A 25,930-nucleotide genomic window follows, 5' to 3' on the forward strand; every position below is an offset into this window, starting at 1 on the left:
CACTTGCTATATTACCATCCTGGGAGAACACACAACCTAAATACTTGAAATTATCGACCTGTTCAAGCTTTGTATCACCAATCTGACATTCAATTCTGTTGAATTTCTTACCTACTGACATCAAATTAGTCTTCGAGAGGCTAATTTTCATACCATACTCATTGCACCTATTTTCAAGTTCCAAGATATTAGATATTAAGCAAGCCACGACTTTGTGAACTGAAGAGAATTTCGGAGTTGCTGGAATGTGAAATATCTAAATAACAGTACTTACACCAAGTCAGATGGGTAGCAAGCAAATTAAATGCTTTGCATACAGTTATCAAAGACTAAATAAATGTAAAAAGTGAAGGTAAAACATAAAGTAGAAATTGAGAGAGATATGTACAATTTTACAAGTAGAAAAAAATATAAATTGTATCCTATATTATGTAAGTTTAGATAGGTTCCGCAATCAGTAACTTTAAGATTGAGTCATACTGATGCCCTTAGAAAGGGTTAAACATGTACCTTAGGACTTTTTAGTATTATGTAAATTTTAACCATGGAAAAAATAGAAAGAAAAATTACAAAAACACCAACATTATGTTAAATATAAGCAAATACATAGATTAACAAATGAAAAATGCAAACTAAACTAGGATGTCCAGTTGTTGCAGCCACTGAATAGCCGTTGTTAAAGCTATCAGGTCATCGTTAGTTCCACGGAAGACTCTATATGGGCGTCTGAAGGTGATGAGTCGCATTATATGGTATTCTTCACCACAGTCACAGCTTGGAGAAGGTCGAAGGCCCCAAGAATGCATCGCAGAGTCACTTCTTCCATGCTCAGTGCGCACTCTGTTTAGTGGGACCCATTCATTCCTCTGGAGATGAAATCCAGAAAGGAGCTGCGTAGGATCAAAGATCAATCTCCATTCGTCGGGGGCCTAAGCAGTCCATTCTTCATTCAAAGTTTGCAGTCCGCAGTAGTTTTCTTCCATTAGTTTCTGAGCCAGCAGTAGGGAAGGTGTTCTGGATTTCAGTCGGGTTGGCACAACTGCGTTTCGCGACGCACGCCCCCCCCCTTTCATATCTCAGTGCCGAGCGAACGGACTCGAGCAAGTCTCGAATCCGCTACCTCCAAGACCAGAGATAGGGAGTAACAACTTAGTGTTTATATGAGCATGTAACAGTGGCAAGAAGTTATAGTGCTTCAAATGCTTGAGTAATATTTTCATTAAGTGAAAAATAATAAGTGTTCCCAGCATAAGATTTTATACAAGATTTACTGAGGCAAGCTGGTGTAACTCTAGTGCATGTGTAATGTTTTGAAATAGCCGACAACATGGCGTGAGTGCAAACAGAAACACAGTAGGGAGTATTGAAAGTGTTTCTAGAAGCCAGTATGAGGAAATATTGCGTTGATTGTTGGCGTAGTAAGAAGCCAGTTGTTTGAATAGATTCTATGACACTCCCCTGTCAGTTAGTGGGAGGAACACGTAAGCCAATCAGACTTAAAAACAAGAGACTTCTGGAGAAGTACAGGGAAAAGCTTCAAGAGACTTTGAACGGAGCATATAGGGAGAGGTACTTGGACAGATCGGGGAGAATCTGTTGAACCACTGTGCGAGTAATGTGTGTGGCAGAGCGCCACAAAGAGGGAGAATCTGTCTAACGACTGTGCAGGCAATGTGTACGTCACCAAGAGAGAGAATCTAGGCAGTCACCATGAGAGCAGGGTGTGTAACTGAAAACCATAGCAGTAAGCCGCAGAATACTTGTGTGTGGCTAGGCAAAGTCACGTCAAGCATTGTGAAGGAAGCGCAAGGCGAGAAGAGACTACTGTAGGTACAAATCAGCTACCAATAGCGACGGGAATTTGGAAGTGCCAGTTTGAGTTCTGGGTTTGCATCTCCCATTTAACTAAACACCGCACTGCACCAGGCAACAATGATGTCTCGGACGCAGAGCAGCAGTCAAGAAAGAAGTCGGACGCAGATGGAAGAAGTCTTCGAGCACAAGATAATTACCAAGTTTCGCAAGGTTTGATATTATTGTATTAAAGAGTGTAAATGAAGTGGATAGTCAAGAACTTTGAGAGAGACTATATAACCAAAAGCTATAAATGTATTTGTACAAGGATTTCAAGATTCTTAATTGTATATTTTGTAAGTGTACAGTGTGTGCTTATTTAAGATAATACAGGCAAAGGGAATTATGAGTGAGTGGAGAGTTGATCTTGTTATTTCTAAGATTAAGCTCCTGAAAAATCTGAACCAATCCCTAGCCTTCCGAATCCTTTGGATCACGACAGGGTTGAAGTGATTCTTTGGATGTCTTGGTTAATTGGAAGCATTTTATTGGCCTGTATTTAATTTATTCTTGGACGAGATTGTTCATGCGGCGTAGATCGGGAGGAGGAATGTGGCTAAGGACTGGAAGCCAGTGCTGTGGGGTTGTTTTGATGACGCTGCTGATAATCTGCATTGTCTGATTCAGGATGGTGTCGATTTTTTTGGTGTGGGTGCTATTCAGCCAGACGGAAGAGCAGAATTCAGCTGTTGTATACACCAGACTTAAGGCAGAAGTATGTAAAGTTGCCACTGTGGATCCCATGTGCTGCCAGATAGCTTAGATAAGATGTTTCTTGTACTTAGTTTGTTTGCAAGGTTGGAGAGATATTTACTGTATGACAGTGTCCGGTCCAGTGTTACACCGAGATATTTTGGGTTTGGTATGGTCAAATGCTGTCATGGAGAGTCACTTTTAAGGTGGTATGAGCCAGTACGTTACTCAGATGAAAGCCGCGCACACATTGAGTAACATTATAAAGGCTTAACCTGTACCATAAGTTAAATAAAAAATAAATAACTTCCTGTATGACTGAGTATATTCAAAAGAGTTTCACTTGTTTTTTAGAGGCATGATCTGATTTTAAGTCAGATAAGAGTGCATGTAAATAATGCAATTAATTCATTGCAACAACTTCATAACACTAAGGGCCCAATGGAAGAAACCTTTTTTTTTTCTGCTACAACACTTTCAAGAGTTTTCAGTGGAATACAGTTATCAGGTGTGTCGGATAAGAATTTCACGAGTGACAAAGAACATATTTTGGCAAGTGGGATTAACTTTCTGAAAGATACAATTCTTCAAAATGAGGATATTCGAAGTGCCACTGGTGTTTTTGACACATACTTCTGGCCATCAGGAAAACAACTGGAAAATTATGGCAACAGTGAAATACAGCTTCTTGCCATTCATTTTTAAAAACACCTTCAAAGTGAAGAGAACAACGTAGAAGACATACTGAGTGAGCGGTATGAGTTCAAAGTAGTCTGAAAAGGTCTTACACTGAATGATCTACTTGAAAAATCATGGACTTTGAAAGGACTTTTCCGATTTTAGGAAAGCTCATCAGTATAATGGCAACAATTCCTGTATCGACCTCATCATGTGAGCGAGCATTCAGCACAATGAATATTATTACAAACAAACTGTGAACCAAGCTTGCTGTGAGGAACTTAAGTGATCTCATGATGATATCTTTGAACAGACCACCTACAAAGGACTTTGATACAATAAAATGTATTGATCGTTGGTATTTTGGTGGGAAATCAAACAGGCACGTGTAGTGTAAGATGCTGACCTTGAAGGCGACTGGTGACTATTTGGGTTAGTATATCTTAAATTATAAATTGTTTCTATTCCATTCTTATGTGAATTGATAGACTATACTACCTAAGGACACATTTCAAAAACAATATGTAGCTTTATCCTAGTCTAACCTGTGGATTTCATAATTTTGATTTGAAAAGAATGTGCTGGCTCCTGAATTATTTCTTTTTTTTCCTACCCCGGCTTATTACTCTATGAAGCCATTTCATCCCTGCCTTCACATTATAGCCTACTCCACCATTTCAGGTCTAATTTCATCTATTCCTGCTGATTTATGACAGTGGGGTTTATTTACCATCCTTTCCACTTCCTCAAGTGTAATTTCACCAACACCATTGCCCTCCTCCCCATGAGCTCAGTCGTTCACGACATCATCAGAAAGATTTACTTTTACGCTGAAAAGACTTCCAAAATATTCCTTCCACTTCTCCAATGATTCCCTGAGCTCTAATAATGAGGTCAGCTGATTTACCCAAAACACTATTAATTTCCTTTTCCTCTCCCTTCCTGAGATTCTTTGTTACTACCCAGAAAGGTTTCCCTACTGCTTGACACAGCCTTTCAGGTTATTACCAAAATCTACGACTTCTTGGATTCAACAACTATTTGTTTTGCTCTGTTTTTTTTTTCTTTCTAAATGTATAATTCCCTGTCTGCATCAGTCCTTGTTTGGAGCCATTTCTGATAAGCTTTCTTTTTACATTTACAAGCTGCTCTCACTTTATCATTCCACCAAGATTTTAACTTTTTCTCATCTTTACACACAGTTGTTCCTAGGCTTTCCCTTTCTACTATAGCATCGCTGTATGCCACCCATTCATTCTCTTTCTATATCATGAAACTGCATATTGTCCACTGTCTGGAACTTTTTACTAATCATATTCATGTATTTCTGCCTAATTTCCTTGTCCTGGAGATTTTCTACCCTTATTTGTATGCAGACAGATTTCACTTTCTCTATCCTAGACCTAGAGATACTTAGGCTTAGAACAAAAGAGAACGGTGTTCAGGAAAGGAAGAAGACTGGCAGTGAAAGACAAGATCCACCTGAATGAGAAAGTACTCCAACTAGTAAACCACTGCAAATAACTGGGTGCAACTTTTTGGACTCACAGGGACTCTTTTTCAACACACATACAAGAAAGAGCCACAGCCGCTGTTGTAACAATAAGTGACGTTCAACTCTTGAACCAGGTATCACTTGAAACAGCTAAGAAGTTATTCAGAATGAAGAATGCTCCGATAATGACCCTATGAGTTATAACTCACATGAGAATACCTCACAATAGGTGACTTAAGAAAATCAGAACTAATTCAGACAACATATTGGAAAAGAGTCCTTTGTATATCGAAATACTCGCCATCCAAATTAGCCGACACACTAGCTAGAGAACCTTTTTCTTTTTATAGAGGAACTGATATTTAGCATGGGGCCAACTACCATACAGAATAATGAGCTAAGGTTAGAGTTGGACGAACAAAAGAAAAGTATACGGATTGATTTCTACTCAACGAAAGTTATGACAACCAACGCATGAAGACAACGAATTAAGAACTGAGACACACAATAATGCGATTCACTGTATATGGTTTTCACCACAAGGTGTGTTTAAATGAGAAGTTCCATGAAACAACCTTGAATAGCACATGTGTATGGTGCAGGAAACACTGTGATAGATATAATGCTATATCTTGCTTGCTTGTTTTAAGGGGCCTAAAATCGCAGGTCACCAGCCCTAATGCTATATCATGCACAAAACGAGTCATACCGGAAACTGAACTGTGCAGTGCCTAAACTAGAGAATCTCTATGCACGTTATACGCTTTTACATATTATTTTTATATCAGAGATGCCCTGAAGAACAATTTCAACCACTTCCTACATGGATCAGAGGAAAAGAGAAACACAGAGCCAGATGTGGAAAGTTGCTCAGAGGAGCCTCCTGATCACCTGAAAAGAAATAGAAACAGCCTATAGGAAAAATGCCAGATAAACTGAATGCAGATATGATGAAAGCAGCAGGAGTAAAGGGTCTGCAATGGCTACACAGAGTGTTTACTGTGGTGTGGAAGGACAAGGTACCTGCAGACTGGAACAACGGTGTTATCATACTGTACCTTTGTTCAAGAAAGAGGTGAAATTTCACTAACTACAGGGGGATAGGTCTTTGCACATGGGCTGAAAATTCTGAGATCACAGAGTAGAGGCTGCAAACCATCTTAGAACCACAGTTGGAAGAGGTGCAGTATGACTTCAAATGTGACAGGTTAACTGTAGATCTTATCTTCAGTACCAGAATGCTGAGGCCAAAGTAATGGATACTGAAAAGGCATACGACAAAGTTGCAAGAGAGAAAATCTGGCAGTGCTATGAAAGAGGAAGGTGCTTAAAGAACTTGTAAGAAAAATCCAGATGTTGTACAAGGATTGTCCCAGCTGCGTGTGAGTTGGAGAGGGGCAATCGTCATGGCTTATGACCAAAAGTGAAGTCCAGCAAGGCAGTGCACTATGCCCACTACTGTTCATTAGATGGATGATATAATGAAGAACATTACGGAAATGTTTGGTGAACTCAACGCAGTTGCCTTCACTGATAAAATCATGATTTGGGGGGGGGGGGAGAGGAAACAGAAGAAAGACTTGACATGTAGAAGGCCAAGTTGTAGGAGTTCAACATAAAGACCAGCTAAAATAAGATGGAAATGATGGCAGTCAACACAGATAGCTGAACAACAAGTATCAAACTACAGAGAATGGAGAATGTAAAAAGTTTCACCAACCTTGGAAGTATAGTCTCCACAGTTAACTTAGCCACAAGAGAGATCACTAACAGGGTGCACAGAGTTCCCTCCGGGTCATTCCATTGTTACGGGTGTGACAAATACATAGTTATATTGTCCATCTAATTGGTCAAATTCATAGCCAGTTAAAAAAGCTATGGTAGATAACTCTACTTACATAGATGTTGACACATAATTACAAATCTATATATTTTGTCTTAGAAACGGTGGAGGGGAAAGACTAAATGTTGCAGGCATGACAAAATTTTCATTGGCATTGCGCATTCATATAGTTAGTTTAGTAACTCTCTTAATTACTGACTCCTGCAATAATAGGACATCTTAATTCTATATCTATAGGTTTCTTAGGATGACGTTACAGTATTTAAACTTAAGATTTCTTTTTGACCAAGGCATACAAACATGTTACGGGGTCTGGCAAAATAGTTCATTTAAATCTAAGAATTTCATTTTTGTCCGTATTGAACTGAGAATGGAAGATAGGAAACTTAAAAGGGTCCACCTTTTCAATACAAATAAATGTTATAGTTTATTTACAACATATATTTACACTTGGAACTAGTTTCGACGCTGTTTGGCGTCATCTTCAGCCAAAATGTGGGAAATAGGCTAGCATGTAGACATTTATATTACACAAGGTGTTACATCAGTGTGAATAAATGAGGGAACATGAAGACGCAAAGTACAATGTCAGTTTCAAAGTGGTCATGAAGGGTGAGTCAAAATTGTATAAACATGAGATATGAAGTGATTATGTTATCTCATGTTTATACAATTTTGACTCACCCTTCATGACCACTTTGAAACTGACATTGTACTTTGCGTCTTCATGTTCCCTCATTTATTCACACTGATGTAACACCTTGTGTAATATAAATGTCTACATGCTAGCCTATTTCCCACATTTTGGCTGAAGATGACGCCAAACAGCGTCGAAACTAGTCCCAAGTGTAAAAATAGTTCAAGTACGATGTTTCATGATTCATGGTGTGGGTTACTGTAGTCACGTCCTAGTTCGTCAACCATGGGCAACGGCTTGAGTGGCCTAAGTGGTCCTGAGAGTTGGGATACCAGTAGCTACGGAATGGGAGTGGGCATCTTGGACATATTCCGAGTCATGGCCTTCCTTGTGCTCAGGTGGCTAGGGTTATACAATCCACCGGTGGTCTTTAATCTGTTAGAGGAGAAATACAGTACTCACCTTGGACTATGTGTAAGTAGGGTAGCATCCTGCTTCATGAATTTACTGACCTCAGAACATTTTAAGCAAGCCTCGGACCTATGGGAGTAACAGAGTCCTACTCCCATTTGATAGACGATGGACTCCTTGGAAACAACTTGGCAAACGAAATGGAATTCGATGGAGAGCTATCAATATTAATGGGGCTTCCAGAAGAAAGAAAGTAGAACTGGCTGAGTCAGCAAAGACAATGCATCTGGATGTGCTAGGAGTAAGTGATATTCGGGTAAGGGGAGATAAAGAGGAAGAGCTAGGAGATTATAAAGTGTACTTGATGGGGGTTAAAAAGGGAAGGGCAGAGTCTGGGGTAGGGCTGTTCATCAGGAATACTATTGCACGCAACATAGTTTCTGTTAGGCACGTAAATGAGTGAATGATGTGGGTACATTTGGCAGTTGGAGGAATTAAGACGAGAATTGTCTCAGCGTATTCACCACGTGATGGTGCAGATGAGGATGAAATTGACAAGCTTTATGAAGCATTGAGTGACATCATAGTCTGGATCAACAGCAAGAATAGGATAGTGCTAATGGGCAATTTCAATACAAGAGTTGGAAATAGAACTGAAGGATATGAAAGGGTGATAGGTAAATGTGGGGAAGATATGGAAGCTAATGGGAATGGGAAGCGTTTGCTGGACTTCTTCTTCTTCTAACATAGACGAACAAATGAGCCGTCGGTGAGTAATGCACAATTTAAGGTTCAATTTATAGCAGTGTATAACTGGGACACCTTATTCCTAAGAATTACATAGATCGACGTTGGGACTTCTGGCTTACGTCAATGTTTACTCAAGCAACAGATAAGAAAGGGCTTGTTTAATTGGTTTATATTACCTATGCCATATGTACTAACTTTGGTTGTAACATAGGATGCCAGGAATACATTCTCTGCGTCTCTCAGTAATAGACATACTGTATAAGGTGGAAAAAGGATCTCTAATTCAGCACACCAACATTCATAAAAGGCACTATAATGCAAGTTGGCATAATATATGCGCCAAAGTTAGAAGAAAAGTCATATTATGCACTATTAAACGTCCAAATATTCGCTGTTAAATCCAAAATCTTCAAAATATGTATTATGCATGAATTTTCTGCTAAAAAGGTAAAAACATGCAAACATGCACAGAAAAAGAACGGTTATTTGGAATCGTTAAGCCATAAAACGAATGTCTGCGAAATTGAGAAGTGTAACCAGCTTATATAAAAACATGCATTTGCATGGAAATCGGGGCTCTACTAATGTTCGCTTTTTCCCATCTTTACACACAGTTGTTGCTAGGCATTCCCTTGCTGTTGCTACTGCAGCATCCCTGTATGCCACCCATTCTCTTTCTATATCCTGAACCTGCTTACTGTCCACTGTTCGGAACTTCCTACTGATTATATCCATGTACTTCTGCCTAATCTCCTCATCCTGGGGATTTTCTATCCTTATTCGTTTACAGGCCTAGGCCTAAAGATACTTAGTTCACTACAGATCAGGTAAGTAGTCTGTTTCATTGAAAAATAAAAAAACTTGTACATTCCACCGGAACCCGTCCTAACTAGGTGGGGAACATGGTTATCTCTAGTTTCATTTTATCAGGAGAATTTAAGTTGAGTAAAAATGGTCGTAACAAAACTTGAAGATCGTAGAGCAAGTGCCCGTGAAGCAAAAGTGGTATTTGAAAGTGATTCTGTCTACCGAGATGTGAATTTCATCCACACGCATTTTTCTTCACTTCTGAGAACCAATGAGAGCTTAAAGTCTACTGGTGCTCTCCTACATGACTCACTTGAATATCTTTGCCTTTAATTCTAGTAGTAAGCAGTCTGGCCTATGCTGAAGACTTGGTCTTAATGGCAGATTGTGCCGAAAGCCTGCAGTCTAATATCTTGGAACTTGAAAATAGGTGCAATGAGTATGGTATGAAAATTAGCCTTTCGAAAACTAAAGTGATATCAGTAGGTAAGAAATACAACACAACTGAATGTCAGATTGGTGATACAAAGCTAGAACAGGTCGGTAATTTCAAGTATTTAGGTTGTGTGTTCTCCCAGAATGGTAATAGAGTAAGTGAGATTGAATCAAGGTGCAGTAAAGCTAATGCAGTGAGCTAGGAGTTGCGATCAACAATATTCTGTAAGAAGGAAGTCAGCTCCCAGACGAAACTATCTTTATATCGGTCTGTTTTCAGACCAACTTTGCTTTACGGGAGCGAAAGCTGGGCGGACTCAGGATGTCTTATTCATCAGTTAGAAGTAACAGACGTGAAAGTAGCTAGAACGATTGCTGGCACAAACAGGTGGGAACAATGGCAGGAGGGAACTCGGAATGAGGAGATAAAGGCTAATTTAGGAATGAACTCGATGGATGAAGCTGTACGCATAAACCGGCTTCAGTGGTGGGATCATGTGAGGCGGATGGAGGAGGATAGGTTACCTAGGAGAATAATGGACTCTTATGGAGGGTAAGAGAAGTAGAGGGAGACCAAGACGACGATGGTTAGACTCAATTTCTAACGATTTAAAGATATGAGGTATAGAACTAAATGAGGCCACAGCACTAGCTGCAAAGAGAGGTTTGTGGCGACGTTTAGTAAATTCACAGAGGCTTGCAGACTGAACGCTGAAAGGCATAACAGACTTTAATGAGAATGTATGTATGTAATGCATCATTTCTATGGCGTGACTCAGGCTACGAAGCCTGCTATTCTGCCAGACAATGTCTTATAATGTACACAGGCAAGTCAATAAGTATCTGCAATTTTGCTCTGATTGTCTTTAGATTGGCTCTGTGGCGTGTGCTCACCGGCTGGTAGATGGCACTGTTGTCTACGTCTATGGTAGGTTTCAGCGCTATCAGACCAGTGCAGCTTGCGCTGTTGCGATGTAAATATGGCTGTACCACACTCTGTTTGTACCAAGGAAGAACAGCAGAACCATAACAAATGTGCATATGGTTTGCCATGTCATCAACAGTCACTGACCGAGCTCTTAAGTGCGGCCAGTATGCAGTATTCGGGAGACAGTGGTTTGAACCCCACGGTCTGCAGCCCTGAAGATGGTTTTCTGTGGTTTCCCATTTTCACGCCAGGCAAAGGCTGGGGCTGTACCTTAGTTAAAGCCACCTTCCTTCCCATTCCTAGACCTTTCCTGTCCCATCGTCGCCATAAGACCATAAGACCTATCTGTGTCGGTGCGACGTAAAGCAAAAAAAAAAAAAAAAAAAAAAAAAAAAAAACTGTCCCAGGTCTGTTATTCAGGATCAAATCACGCACATGTTCAATATTGGCATCAGTTACGGTTGCAGATGGACACCCAGATCTTTCTTAATCTTTCACGCTCATGTGACCCCTTTTGAACTGTTCAATCCACTGGTAAACACTTTGCTGTGGCAAACATTGCCTCCGTATTGTGCTGAAAGTCTTCTATGAATTTCTGCTCCTGGTACACCCTCAGACCACAAAAAATGGATTACAGAACACTGTTCTTCTTTGGTGCAAACAGAGACTGTTGCAGCCATATTTACGTCGCAACAGCGCAAGCTGTACTGATCCGATAACGCTGAAACCTACCACAGATGTAGACAATGGTGCCATCTAGCAGCTGTCCTTATACCTTTTATGGTTTGTATTGAAACTATTAGAAATATTATTCGCCCAGGCACATTAGCTATTCGCTTAGCTGCTAATATAATTGCAGGTCATCTCCTTTTAACTCTGCCTGGGCCTTCCCCAACCTAAAGACAATCAGAGCAAAATTGCAGATACTTACTGACTTGCCCTCGTACATTCAGTTCACAAGATATTCCACATATTACACACACTATAATACTAAACTGTACACATGGTTATAAAAACACATTCAAGAAAAGAAAAAGAGATGTATCTAAAATAACCCAGAATAAATAAAATTGTCCTAATGCATCAATAAAAACAAATTTAGTAAAACTTAGTGACACAAGGAATGAAATAACAAAACAGGAAAGAAGAATTAAGGTATTTACACTCAACTTGATATGTCCAAGTACCGCTGCCAACATTTTTAAATACCGGTGCAGATAGGGTGTCCCTTAGACCATTTGGCAACGAATTCCATGTTTGAATAGTACTGACAATAAAAGAATTATTGTAGAGAGTGGATCTGTGATTTGGTATTTTGAGGGTTATGTTAGCTGCAGCTCTAGTCGGGATTCTATGAATGGTTGAGAGCAACTGGAAAGAATCTGTTGGATAAGAGGGTGTCTGCTTGTATATTATTTTGTGGAGTAGAAGCAACGAATGATAGCTATAACACTGGTTTAGTTTAAGCCAATTTAAGTCATGGAATGCAGGAGTTATATGATGAAATTTTGGAATGTTCATTATAAAGCAGATACAAGCATTCTGAGCTCTCTGAAGTCTATTAGGGAGGGTGCCACTTAGTCTGCCGATTAATCTTAAATCTTTAACTTAGTTTTCAAAAGGGATATTGATTCAATTCAATGTTATTGGGGGAATATCTATTTTCATTAAGAGATACCGTGTCTTCAATGTTCCTATCATTATAGCTTGAGATTTCACGGGAGTCATTCTGAGTCCATTTAGTCTAGTCCACATTCTGACACACCAGGTCTTGATTAATTTTACATATAGCTTTGTGAATACCGGTTTCCTTCGTGTTAGCATAGATCTGCAAATCATCTGCATATAAATGACATTAACAGTTTTCAATATTTGATGAAATATCATTAATATAAAGGGAAAAGAGAAGAGGAGAAATTATAGAACCTTGAGGCATACCTGTCTCAACCTTCTTCCATGAGGATGCTCTTTCCACGATGTAAACACAATAACTACAATTTGACAGAAAAGATTTTATCCAAAGATTCTATTCACAGATTCTAATTTTGCCAGAAGTATATATTTATCCATGCAGTTCAAGGCTTTAGTCAGATCTAATAGTATTAAAATTGTTAGCTGACCATTGTTCATAGCTCATTCGGTATCATTAATTACTTTCACCAGAGCTGCTGTAGAACTGTGGTTAGGGCAAAATCCTGACTGATATTTATTGAGTAAATTGTTCTCATCTACGTACATCATAATCTGCTTTTGAACTAATTTTTCAAGAATTTTTGACAGAAATGGTAATATGCTTACATAGGCCGTAAATCTTCAGGTAAAGCAGGATTACTGATTTTTGGGATCAGGTGAATAATAGCTTACTTCACTGTGAAGGAAAAATGCCAGTCATAAGGGTTGTATTTATTATGTGAGTTAAGGTAGGAAGGATGATATCTAGTATATCATTAAACATCTTAAAACTAATACCATCACAGCCAGTAGCACACGAGCTGATATACAGAAAAGCTTGCTTCACTTGATTGAGTGAGACGAGAGAGAAATATAGTTGTTCAGTATTTGGTTTCTGATCACATTTAATTTCTTTAAAATAATGTTTTTTACTTTGTTCTTCTATCGACTTGATCGAGTCGCAAAGTGGCAATATCTATGCTATTAATTAGTTTGCTACTTTCAGGAACCTTACCTAAACCTAGAGCTTTGACTGATCTCCACAGCTTAGCTATGTCGTTGGTATTTAGCTGAGAGTGGGCGATGTGAATTTTAGCATTATGAATCATTTATGTTACTTTGTTCCTTAGTCTTTTGTAACACTCAAAATTTACAGTTGACGTATCTTTACAGTAGATTTTATAGGCCTTATCTCTACGAGTCACCTGTTTCAAGAATGTACTGGTCTAGCCAAGCAGCTGCTGGGCGAGTGACCCATGCCATTTTCAGTAGGGCGTGTCTATCGTACAGTGAAAACAAAAGGTAACTAAAGTGATGAACTTTATCATTATCATCATTCAGAAGCTGAACAGTGTGCCATGGCGTAGAAGGAGCATCCTCAATGAAGGCATCAATCTTAATGTTTTTAAAATCTCTCAAAATACAGTTTTCGGTTCATATTTGCAGATTTTGATTTAATATACAACACATAGGCTACAGTGTCATGATGGGAAATTCCAGGAACACGAAGTTAACCATGTGCTATGTTCTTGTCAGGATTGTTTGTTACTATGAGATCAAGTAAACTGTGGGAAGTTACTTACTTACTTCCTCTTCATGGATTAGGCTAATAGCCTGTTCCGACCTCAGATTTCATTCCATCTCTTCATAGGACGACTGTCCGAATCTTTGGCTGAATGGTCAGCGTACTGGCCTTCGGTTCAGAGGGTCCCGGGTTTGATTCCCGGCCGGGTCAGAGATTTTAACCTTCATTGGTTGCTTCCAATGGCCCAGGGGCTGGGTGTTTGTGCTGTCGCCAACATCCCTGCAACTCACACACCAAACATAACACTATCCTCCACCACAATAACACGCAGTTACCTACACACAGCAGATGCCGCCCACCCTCATCGGAGGGTCTGCCTTACAAGAGCTGCACTCGACTAGAAATAGCCACATGAAATTATTACATAGGACGACCAATATCTCTTCTTCCCGTAGGATGGTATTCCAGGGCAAGTTTTGGGATTCTGTTGTTATCCAATCCTCAGAACGTGGTTTTTCCAATTTATCCTGTTTTGGAATATTCTTTAATTCACTGAGAATATATTTAATTGTTGTCTTATCTCTTCAATTCGTATTTTATCTTTTAGGGAGTATCCTTTGACTTTCACTGATCTTAGGAATCTCATTTTAGAAGATTGTATTTTATTCCTATGGCTTATTTTATCCACCCATGTCTTACTTCCATATAACAAAGTTGGTACAGCCATAGTCTTATAGAATTTAAGTTGAGTTCTCTTAGTTTTCCTTTCAGTGTTCGGCAAATTCTCCCACACATATGTTGAAATCGATGAAGCTTCTTCTTCACCTCGTCATCATCATCATTAAAAGATATTTCATAACAAAGGTACTTAAAATTTGAGACCTGTTCTACTAGTTGATTGTCAGTTACTATCTTCGCTCTGATAGGATACTTCACTTGCCATGCCATAACTTTGGTTTTCGTTCTTGATAGCCGAAGATTATAACTTTTACAAATGGTGTTTATCTGATGTATTGATTTCTGGAGTTTATCTTCATCATCCTGCAGGACAAACTGATCATCTTCAAAGAGCATAGTATTTATGTATGTGTCTGTGTTCAATTTTATTCCAGAGTGCACAATTCGTTTCCAATTTCTGATTACTTCATCTATATATATATTGAATAGTGTTGGAGAGAGGCTGCATCCCTGATGTACACCTTGATTAATTAATATTTCTTCCATTAGTTTATATCCTAGATTTAACACAATTCTCGTCCTTTTGTACAGACTTTGGATAACTTGAATAAGATGTTTAGGGTATCCATTTTTTACCATTATATTCCATAACTGTTCTTTATCTACCATATCAAAAGCTTTTTTAGACGACAAAAGCGACGTAACTATTCAAGTTAAATTCTCTTCTTTCTCCAGTATCTGTTTGAGGCTAAATATATTATCTGTACAGGATCTGCCTTTTCTAAATCCACATTGTTCTTCCAATAAGAGACTGTGCAATGATTCTAAGTCTATTATTTATTATTAAAGCATATATTTTTTAGCCAACATTTAATAAAATTATTCCTCGATAGTTACTGCAAAAACTTTGATTTCCTTTCTTGAAAAGTGATATGATTTTAGCCTTCCTCCATTCTTCGGGTATATTTCTTCTTTTCCAACAAAGATTAATTAAATGTAACAATCTAAATTTAAGAATGATCCCACCATACTTGAACAACTCCATATTTATATTGTCTAACCCTGGTGCTTTTCTATTTTTGAAGGATTTCAGAACAGTATTAAGTTCTTCTATATCTATTTGCTCAATTCCTTCAACGTCGATATCTATATCTTGATCTTCCTGACCCTCTCCATACTCTCCGTTATGCCACAATTCTTTGTAGTGTTGTATCCATGATTCTTCTTCAATTACATTTATATTTTAGCAGTTTCACTTTCATCACTGTTGAGGTGCTTCATTAACTTATATGCCATCTCTTGCCTACCATGGATATAATCTTCTATTGAGTTTATTAACCTATCCCATGATTCTTAATTGAGTTCCCTTATTAGTGACTTGACCTCGTTCCTGTTGTTTTTATATTCTTTCTCATTGTGTGGGGTGCGATGCTGTATCATTTTCAAGTATAATATTTGTTTTTGCTTGACAGCTTCTGAAATTTCTTTATTCCATATTATAAGCCCAGTTCTTCTCCTAAATTTCTTCTTTATTCCATTGGCTTTGGACTGATGCCCTCTAAATTGCTGAGGTTATGATTTCCCATTCTTTGTTAATATCAGTATTTGTCGGAAGTTGAACTAAATTCTGCTGCAGTCGATTTTGATATAAGTATTTTATTCCATCATCCTGTGGTAAATATACCTTATAGATTTCTTGGTTTGTGTGTATATTTCTATTCAGCCTTTTCCTCCATTTACTAAGTATTCTGATTTTTGCAATGACCAGATCTGTGTATAAATCGCTGCCTCTATGTACTCTGACACCTGTTACATCTGGGCCTAACTTTTTATTGACCATTATATAGTCAATAATTGAATGCTGTCCTCTTGCAGTCCATGTAAATTTATGTATGTCTTTCTTCTCAAAGAAGGTGTTAGTAATTTTTAATTGATTATAGGATGCAAATTCTATCAATAACTTACCATTTTCATTTAAAGTTGGTTCACTTTTATTTTCCACTATTTCTGCAATTGGTTTGTTCCCTACTTGGGCATTGAGATCACCAGCCAGAACAACAAAGTCATTTTTACATATGTTATCTAACACTGATTGAAGAACTTCATAAAACTGTTCAGATTCTTTCAGTTTGTTTTCTTCAGGAGCATACACGGCTACCAAGGTTAATTTCCCTCTCTCTACCTTCAACCTCAGCACTAAAATCCTTTCATTTATAATGGTGTAGCTTTCTGTTTTGTTTTTCCACTTCCTATCTATTAATATTGTGACTCCTGCTACAGCTCTTTTTTCCTGTGTAACTCCGCTCTAAATCATAGTGTATTTATCAATTTCTTTTCTTTTGTTCAGGCTAGCAACCTGTTGGAAGGACATTTGATTGCTTTCTAGTCTTTACAAAAGAAAAATGCAAGACCGTAACGGGACACATGGCCCAATACTTGGAAGGAAGATGATGATGATGAATTTCTTTTTTCTTGTCTCAGTAATTACAGCAACATTGATTTCTTTCCTAGACAGCTCCCTATCCTGTTCTTCTTCTTTGCCTTTTATTCCTCTCACGTTCCAGGTTCCCAACTTTATTGTATCTCTAATTCCAAATCGTTTGTCCTCTGATCTTGCTTTTGTCGTCATCATATAATCCGCCCGGTTATTCATCTGAGATTTATGAGCAAGGTAAGTTTTTAAGTGGAAAAGTTACCAGCCCTTTGCACAACCCCCAACCTGGAGGACCAGGGACTCTTTTGTTGGGGTTACCATACTTTAGCTGAGGGACCCAGTTTTAAGACGCCAAGTACTCGCCCTCACCCATCCACATGAGGGGTAGGATTTGCTGGTTACATTAACAGATGGACTGTCAACTAAAGCATTTCTTGAGTTTTAATGGCAGCACTTACTCAACATCAGTGCAACCCTCAAGGCTCAACAACCAGCCACTGACCCTCCTCCTTCACCGGGCTTGGGACCGGCACTAGGAAATCCAAGTCATTCCTAGTGGCGGAGTGGGAAGTATTGGTGTGATATTGTGGTCCTAACGGCAATATCGTCATGTCGCAAGATCTAAAAACGTTGGTCAGTTGTGTGGTCTCATTAGTGCATTTTAATTAATTAATATTTTAGAATGTTGGCATTAAAGTCTCCTAGTATCAAAATATACTCATATTTGGAAGCTGGATCCACCAGTACATCCTCTAGATCTGCAGTATGACCAATTTGAGGGGGGTTTGTACACCAAACCAAAAAGAATCTTCGTACAAGACACTTCAATTTCAACAAACATGAACTCAGGTTTTGCAGAGTAGATGTTCTCCCTTCGGTAAACTATTTTTTACTTTAAATTGTTACGTTTATAGATACATGCACCTCCCCCAAGTTTTCCCTCTCTGTCACATCTTGCGAGCGAGAATCGATTTAAATTAAGCAATGAACAAGGAACAGAATAGCATGCGGATCACTTGTGGAAAATGTTTCAGTTACATCATTTAAGTGAGGCAGAAGTGACTGTACATTAGCGTGGACGACTCACAATGCATTCTGAGGGTAGGATGAAAGTAAATCCTTCAAGAATGGTTCATTGTCTTCAGCCAGAATTCCCTTATTAGCAGGGACACCCAAACCGTTATCCAATGATGTTGCCAGAGTTATACCTGTACTGAAGGGTTGACTGTTAACAGATGAGGCAAAAGATCAGAGTATCTTAAATAAATCTAGAAACTATTGTACACAACTGAACTTGTTCAGATAGCAACTTCTTCAATGAACACCATTTCAGGCAAAGTTGGAAAACAAATTAAATGCAAGTTACAGAAGGCAACACACTCGAACCCAGAACTAAAGAGGATTCAAACAATTAGTCCATACTTGGGTGGAATCAGAGTGTCTTTCCCAGATGAATGTTCAGAACCTTCAGTGCCAGTGTATAAATTTCATCCCATCACTTCAGTTGATGTAGAAACGTCATTCTCGAACTATAAACTTATTCTAACAGACAATAGACGTAATTTGTCTCTCGAAAACATTGAAATTCTTGCAGTTATCTATTGTGATGCTTCTTTCTGCAGTGAATGGTATAAGTATAAAGTGAGTGAATAAAATTGGCTTATTATTAAGTGCATATTTTTAATTTTTAATGCATATACACAGGGTGGCCAAATTAATAGACTCAAGGTGAAAAAAAGTGAATAAATACAGTTCCGCAATAAAATACTCTTCATTAAACATACTTAATACTAATATTATTCACTTAACAATATCTTGGGTATATGTAGAAGGAATTTTTCGATTATTTGGTTTGTTGTGGTAGCACTGCAGTCAGCTGGTGCTTCATCTTGTGGATTACGAAAATCAGCCTCTTTAGCGTGAAGTATTTTATCGAAATATTAAATGAATTAGTGTTTTTGGAAGTTAAATAGCTTCTATTAATTTAGAGAATTATTCTCTTCTGTGTTTTATATACAGGAAACACTAAACAGACACTGGTTTTTTTTCAGATTTTAGTGTGAAGTTGTGTCACAAATCAAAAGTGAGATTATGGGTAAGGCAAGCGATTTATCTTCTCAGAAAATAGCAGTTGCACATGTTCGTTTACAAGAAAAGACTTACTCGTGGAGGGCTATAGCACAAAAACTGAATATATCCCAAAAATCTGTTAGCAGAATCAAATAACAGCACGGTAAAGGACAAGAATACCAACGGAATTGTAATGGGAAATGTGGATGTAAAGAAAAACTTAGTGACAGAGTCATGAGAAAACTTAAAAATCTTGTCCTACAAAACAGGAAATCAACTAATAAGGAATTCTCCTTCAGGATGCATGAGTACGGATTGGATGTGTCACCAAGAACAGTGTGAAGAACACTCAGTAGGGAAGGATTTTGAACTTGTCGACCTTGGAAAAAAGCCAAGATCACTCCTTCAATGGCTGTGAAGCGCCGTAAGTGGGCTAGAGGCTTCAAACACTGTACCCCATTAGATTGGCAAAAGGTAAATCCTTTTATTTACTTATTTATATAATAAATAGACATCAAAAGTTCATTTAGAATGATTAATTACTTCAGGAGGCCTGCTAGAGTAAAATGTCACATATTGAGAATTTTTGGAAGTTCATTTAATTGTTATGTATGGAACTGTTTCCCCCTCTCTTTGAGTGTCAGTTATAAGCTGAATGTTACAAAGGGGTCTGTTTTCCTTCCAGGTGATCTTTACAGATGAATCCATCTTCTCTATTTCAGATGAATCCTCCTAATACAACAGGAGGAGATTGAACGATGAATTCAACATTGAATGTGTTCAACAAAGTGTTAAAACACCCAACCAGTGTGATGGTTTGGGGAATGATGTCAGTGTGGGGCCCTGGAGATATTTATATTGTAGAGGGAACTATGAATCAGCATCAGGACCTCAGGGTACTAAAAGAAGTACTTCTGCCAAAAGCAAATGGCTTGTTTCCAAACGGAGAATTTGTCATGATGCAAGATGGAGTTCCCTGTCACATGGCAAAGTCAGAGACAATGACTTTCAGGAAAGGTGGTAAGCCAGCAGCCAGTGATATAACATACTACAGACGAGAACCACTAACAGTTGTCTCACAGTTTTTTAAGTATCTTGGATTAACAGTACAGACAAACAGAAACACGTTCAGCTACCATATCAAGGAAAAAGTGGCAATTGCCATATCTGCCATGAACAGCATCCAGAATATACAAATTTCATTGGAAACTGCGTTGAAAGTGTTTAAGCGAAAGATCTCACCAATATTAACCTACGGCCTGACAATAATATGGGACCAACTGCAAAAGAAAGACATCAAAGAAATTGAAAAGGTAAAAGCTAGATTTCTGAAAAAAGCATTGGGAGTCTCTAAGTTTAGCCCATCACGCTTGGTCTACCTGCTTGCCAGAGAACCCTTCTATATTGAAGATCTAAGGCTTGAATTATCATTGCCCACGTCAGGAGCATACCAGAGCCTATTAAAGGAACTTCAGGACAAAAGGGAAGATATATGGCTAGATTTCTTCTCCACAGACGCGATGATCAACAGGGAATGGATAACGGCTAACTATGAACTGAGGCACACCATGACTCGCTTTGCGATCCATGGTTTCCACCACAAAATTTGCAAGAGAGATACCTACCATGATCCAAGTGAACTGTGCCAGTGTAAACTCTGTGGCAACCAATGCGAAAAAATGCAAAAGCAGACAAATCTCGCTGACAAAATTCTGTAATAGTTAAGTGTTATTTAAACTATAGAACTATACATTGACCACTTTGGCTTTGACTGTATTATTATATGGCCATTGGCTGCATTAAATATTATTATTAATTATTTGGCTGAGAAGGAGGTCAGTGTTCTCCCCTTGCCAGGGAACTCACCAGATCTTAACATTACTGAAAATCTCTGGGCTATAATTAAGATGAAACTGAAGAAGAGTAACATCACTACCAAGCAAGCCTTAATGGAGTGACTTACCGAGATCTGGCATCACAACCCAGAAATAAGAACATACTGTAAATTTGGTAAATAGTATGCCTCAAAGACTCCAGTCTATTATCAAACACAAAGGAATGCATACCAAGCACTGATCATTGTGTAGGATTAATTAATTATGTAATTTTATGTAAATAAGGACTGGTGAGTAGCAAAATTGATGTTGCGTCTAATAATTTGGCCACCCTCTGCATTCTACATTTTTAGTGCATAATTGCATACATATTTTAATTGTTTTTAGTGCATAAAGATCCAGTCCCTAGACATAATGCACTTAATTGTCTTTTAAATACACCACATTTCACACTTATTGTGCTGCAAAAATCCACCACCTCTGCAAATAGGTAAGCTTGTAGATGACAATGAGGTGAATTTGAACTGTAATAATTCATGTCAATAAGCCAAAAGTAATAGAACAAGGTAAGTAGGGAAAGGAAAATAATTATGACACTAACAAACGTTTAAAGTTTTCAACTAGTGAAAATTGAGAGAGATTGGGCTATGGAAGATTCAAATGAACAATTAAGTCATGTTGCTAGTTAACCTCTACGAGAGAATGTCACAAAAACATATACAACAAAAATATAGTGCATCTGTGTAAGAGACCATGAAGTACCACTAAAGGCACGCAACTTACTCAAAGAGCAAAAAGTATTCACTGCAAATTCTTTGTCCTACGGCAAGCAGAAAGATGACATACAGAGTTGTATGTTGAGTTTATACCCTAAAGGAAGGCTGGATCCCTAACAGCCCCACCATCAGTTGTCACAGATAGTCTATGTGCCACTGAAGAGGCATATTAGGGACATAAGGACTGAGGCAGTTTGTCATTGATTTCATTGCTGTACCAGAAGGTGCTATTACATATAAGTCTGCTGAGCCCATTGAAATGCACACACCAACCGACACTGTAAGAGACACACACCATTCATCACAGGGACCAGTTGAATAACGAATGTCATTATTAGTATCGCTCATACCTCAGTCACCTTCATATTATCAAAACCAAGGATGAGACAGACAAAACGACAAAAGCAACAAATTTGTTCTTGTCCACACCAAAGACACAGTGCACTGCAAACATTATTATTACCAGAAATGAATCTGGGCTTAACGTCATCAGAGTTATAACACAGCACAGGATATAGAATAAAATCATACGACAAATGAATTTCCATGTTAATCCATTCGATATCATTAAAATATTTCAAAACTACCAACATTTTTTCACTATATATGCTAAACTCTGGTACTAAAGCCTGCTCTGAATACCAGCTGTGCACCAGGAAGGAAACCAACTTCAGAATGCTATATGCACCACACTTCCTCGTTGAAGCATTCCCTCCCAACAAAATCCCCTTAACATCATTACTTCACCAACTCAGTCAATGGCAGTGGTGAGTGAATAAATATTTATACATATTTACTGAGAAGACTACCTGTTCCAATTCAAATTATGAATGTTATTATGGAACAAGGCCAGAATTCGCCGGCACAGTTATGACGACATACTTACGGGACCTTCTGGGAAGGAGGGATTTCGGGTGGGGAGCAATTAAAACATACTGAAGAAATTTTGCCTTTACTTTCTATCTCTTCACTTTCTTTCAACTCCCGCCTGTACTTCATTGGCGTCCACTTAACCTAATTTATACGTACTTATTCCACTTACATATTAGCATACTATACTAATTTTACTTACCTGTTATAAATTCCTATTGTTTACAAGAACACTACAAAAAAATTTAAAATTGCATTACCAGAACGAAATATATAGGCCTATATGTAGTAGTTTGATTGAAATTGTGTAAATGATGGACCAGATGTTCTTTATTTCTGATTCTGGCAAAGGCATAAAATCTCCCCTCAGCTACACAATGATGTTCTCTTCTGCCTAGCTGCCGCATTACGATATTCTCTTGTTTCTAGTCACTCAACAACAAGTACACAAGAAGCTCGCATATCAAACACATCTCAGCGACACCAACAACAATAAATATAACATCACTGCACAGCTACAAATGGGAAAGGAGCCACTACTTTGAACCCAATGTTACTCAAATTTTATGGACGTCACAGGACAACATGATTTGATTTTAACATAAGGCAACACACACAGCAGAGCTGAACATATTTTAGCCTAATTTTATCCATACATCTGGCACCTTTTTAAAATTGGAAAGTGTTTTATTCTATGTACATACATGAAGACAAAATCTTTTACTTATACAATTTTACAAGCAAACCATATCATTTAAACTCCAGGAACAGCAGCAGAGTGTACAACTGTGTAAATAAGACTTGAACACGGGAGTCAGCTGATGAATTGAACAACAAGCAAGACACGAATGTTCATGTGCATGAAGTGCTCCCATATATTGTATTCATCTTGTACATATATATATAAGTTAGTTTTAAGTAGAAATGTGTTTTATCAACTAATTTTTAGACCTTAAACATACTATTTTAGACATACAATGCATTGTTGTACATAGCGACATATATGCCAGTTCACGTTACGACATGCCCCATTTGGATGTGACCTAATGTTTATTATCGTATGGCATTCCTTTGAAAATACAATCTTAATCATAGCTTCATCACATAGGTATGTATGTATGGTTCAGCTGAAGATGACCTTATGTAAAGGGTCGAAACCGGTCCTGTAGCATAATAAGTGCAATAAACAAGTATTGAGAGGTGGAAATCCTTTCCTATTTCTAATTACATAGGAAAATGGGTACAAAAGAAACAAATGGAGAACTGGAAAAATACTCCAGGATGCAGGCTTGCAAAGGAACTGATAAAAGGACCAAACAAGAAGCATACTAAAGAACTGTTGAAACTCAGCAGAGAAAACAAAAGATGGGTAGTAGGACTGTTGACAGGACACTGCCATCTGAAAAAAACACCTACACAGAATTGGAGTATTGAGAGAGAATATATGTAGGAAATGCAATGAAGCAGAGGAATCAGCTGAACACATACTTTTCAAATGTGAGGCGCTGGGTATAATCAGACTCTCCACTGTAGGACTACAAGGTGAAGACAGAGAAAAAATCCAAGCAGCTTTGTGAAGGGAGTAGGTATATCTAGGTGGGAATGAAGGAAAAACATGGCAGCAAAAGATATTAGAGGTCGACGCTAATTAGGAACTAATATTTAGAGGCCCCACGAAGAAAAGAAGAAGAAGATGGACAGCAGACAATGTTACAATGGTAAAGAGGATGAAAAGGCAGGTGCTAAGTTTGGTTACAGCAGAGTCCTCTCTCAGTTTTAATTACTATGTTGATGGGGTGATAGTACCTCAAGGGAACCACTGTAAGTACTTAAATGTTAATAGAGGGACACTGTTTTATCTGTGACGGGGAGTCACTTGCCTGGTCACCTGTGCTGCGACCCTGTCTCCTGCCAAGCACTTTGCCGTAATGTGCTTCTTGGCGCCACAAATTTCTCTCCTTTGCAGTCTGCTGAGAGCTTTATCAGCATAAGGTTCAGTTTATTCAAATGTTCATGTGTTTAGTGCTCAGTGTGTTGTTCCAATACCATTTTCATTACTAGTACATGAGCATGTGTATATACATAATACCTTCATAAAGTACAGAAAATCTTGTGCAAAAACATTCTGTAACTCAGTGCTGGTCGAGTGCTTCGCAGGAAACAGGTTTGCAGCGCAGGTGACCAGGCGAGTAACAATCTCCATCAAAGATAAAACAATATGCTTGTATAAGGAAATATCTTCCTGGGGTTATCACATTAACAATGCTGTACATCTCTTCATATGGTTATGATGGTATTTATGGATTGTATTGCAGTGAGGATGTCAAGGAGAGGGCATATAAGTTGCTGGTACGACCCGAATTAGAGTATGGTTCCCTTACTGAAATTAATTGATTTCAAAACTGGAAAATATACAAAGGAAAGTAGCATCATTAGTTCTGGGGAACTTCTGACAAAACAGTAGTGTTATGAAAATGTTTTAAACATGAGCTGGGAAGAGTTGGGAGTGAGGAGACAAGATGTTTCGCTAAGCAGCATGTTTCGAGCTGTCAGAGGTGACTAAGCTCGAATGCAGTTTCTTAAATGTAGGAAATTTCATAATAACCTGGAATTCAAGAAGACAAATCGGGTAAAATATTTCTTTATAGTGAGGGGAATTGGAATAAGTTATCAAGGTAGAACTTCGGTAAATTTTCAACTTCTTAGAAATCATATAAGAAAAGATTTCGTAAACAACTGATAGGGATTCTGCCACCTGGGCGGCATTCTTAAACACACATCTGCGGTGACTGATTGACAAAAGAATAAAAACGGACAAGAAAGTGTATATATTAAATACAAGAAAATCACGAACCCCTTACGTTCACGAAACAAACAGAAAAACGGACTAGAAAATGTAAAAGAAAACACGAAACTCTAATGTTTATGTAACAATATTGACAATGAAGAATATATGCAACTTAAAACGTACTTAGTATAATCTTCCCTCTTCTGAACACAATATCGTTTCATTATCTTCACTTCGTGAAGGTTGTTGTCCACTTCCCATGATATGAAATCGACTTTTTTAAGAAGTTTCTGTTCGTGATACTTCAATTTCCGCACCATTTTTCCCTTGTCACACACATTCAGGTAAGGTCACGAAGGTCTTCGAAGTATGGCACATGTGATTTATGAATAGACGGAATTTTGTTCACTTTAGAGAATTTCATAAAACTTGCTCGTGTACAGATGTAAACAAAAGACTTAGAATAAGAAGACATTTTGACCAAGGAGTATAATAATTGCCTATAAAAGAGCATTGACGATCGCGGTCCTAAGAGAAAATAGGACTGATAATTCGCAACGTTCAGTGAGATAATTCCTTTGTCAGAGAATATTTATGAAAGTTGCTTTATTTTTCTATAATATATTTAAGCTAGATGCATATCTTATATCTCTTTCCTCAGTCCCAAAGACTTTAAGTTGATTTGGACTGTAATCGTAAACCTACCGCCTTTTGCGACATAATAGACTGTTCCAATCTTAAACATTAAACCG

At 38.1% G+C, this 25,930-nt stretch overlaps 1 protein-coding gene across 2 annotated transcripts in view; it reads right to left on the minus strand.

Annotated features, from left to right (window-relative positions):
- Positions 1–25,657, minus strand: part of LOC136866265 (U3 small nucleolar ribonucleoprotein protein IMP3) — a 68,644-nt gene extending 42,987 nt beyond the window's left edge. For both annotated transcript variants that reach the window (XM_067143074.2, XM_067143073.2), the window contains exon 1: positions 25,362–25,657. In XM_067143074.2, coding sequence (XP_066999175.1) covers positions 25,362–25,498 — 137 coding nt within the window. In that variant the 5' untranslated portion in view covers positions 25,499–25,657. The remainder of the gene's footprint in view (positions 1–25,361) is intronic.
- Between the last annotated feature and the right edge of the window lie 273 nt (positions 25,658–25,930).

The sequence above is a fragment of the Anabrus simplex genome, chromosome 3 (assembly GCF_040414725.1).
Source record: "Anabrus simplex isolate iqAnaSimp1 chromosome 3, ASM4041472v1, whole genome shotgun sequence".
Taxonomy (NCBI): domain Eukaryota; kingdom Metazoa; phylum Arthropoda; class Insecta; order Orthoptera; family Tettigoniidae; genus Anabrus; species Anabrus simplex.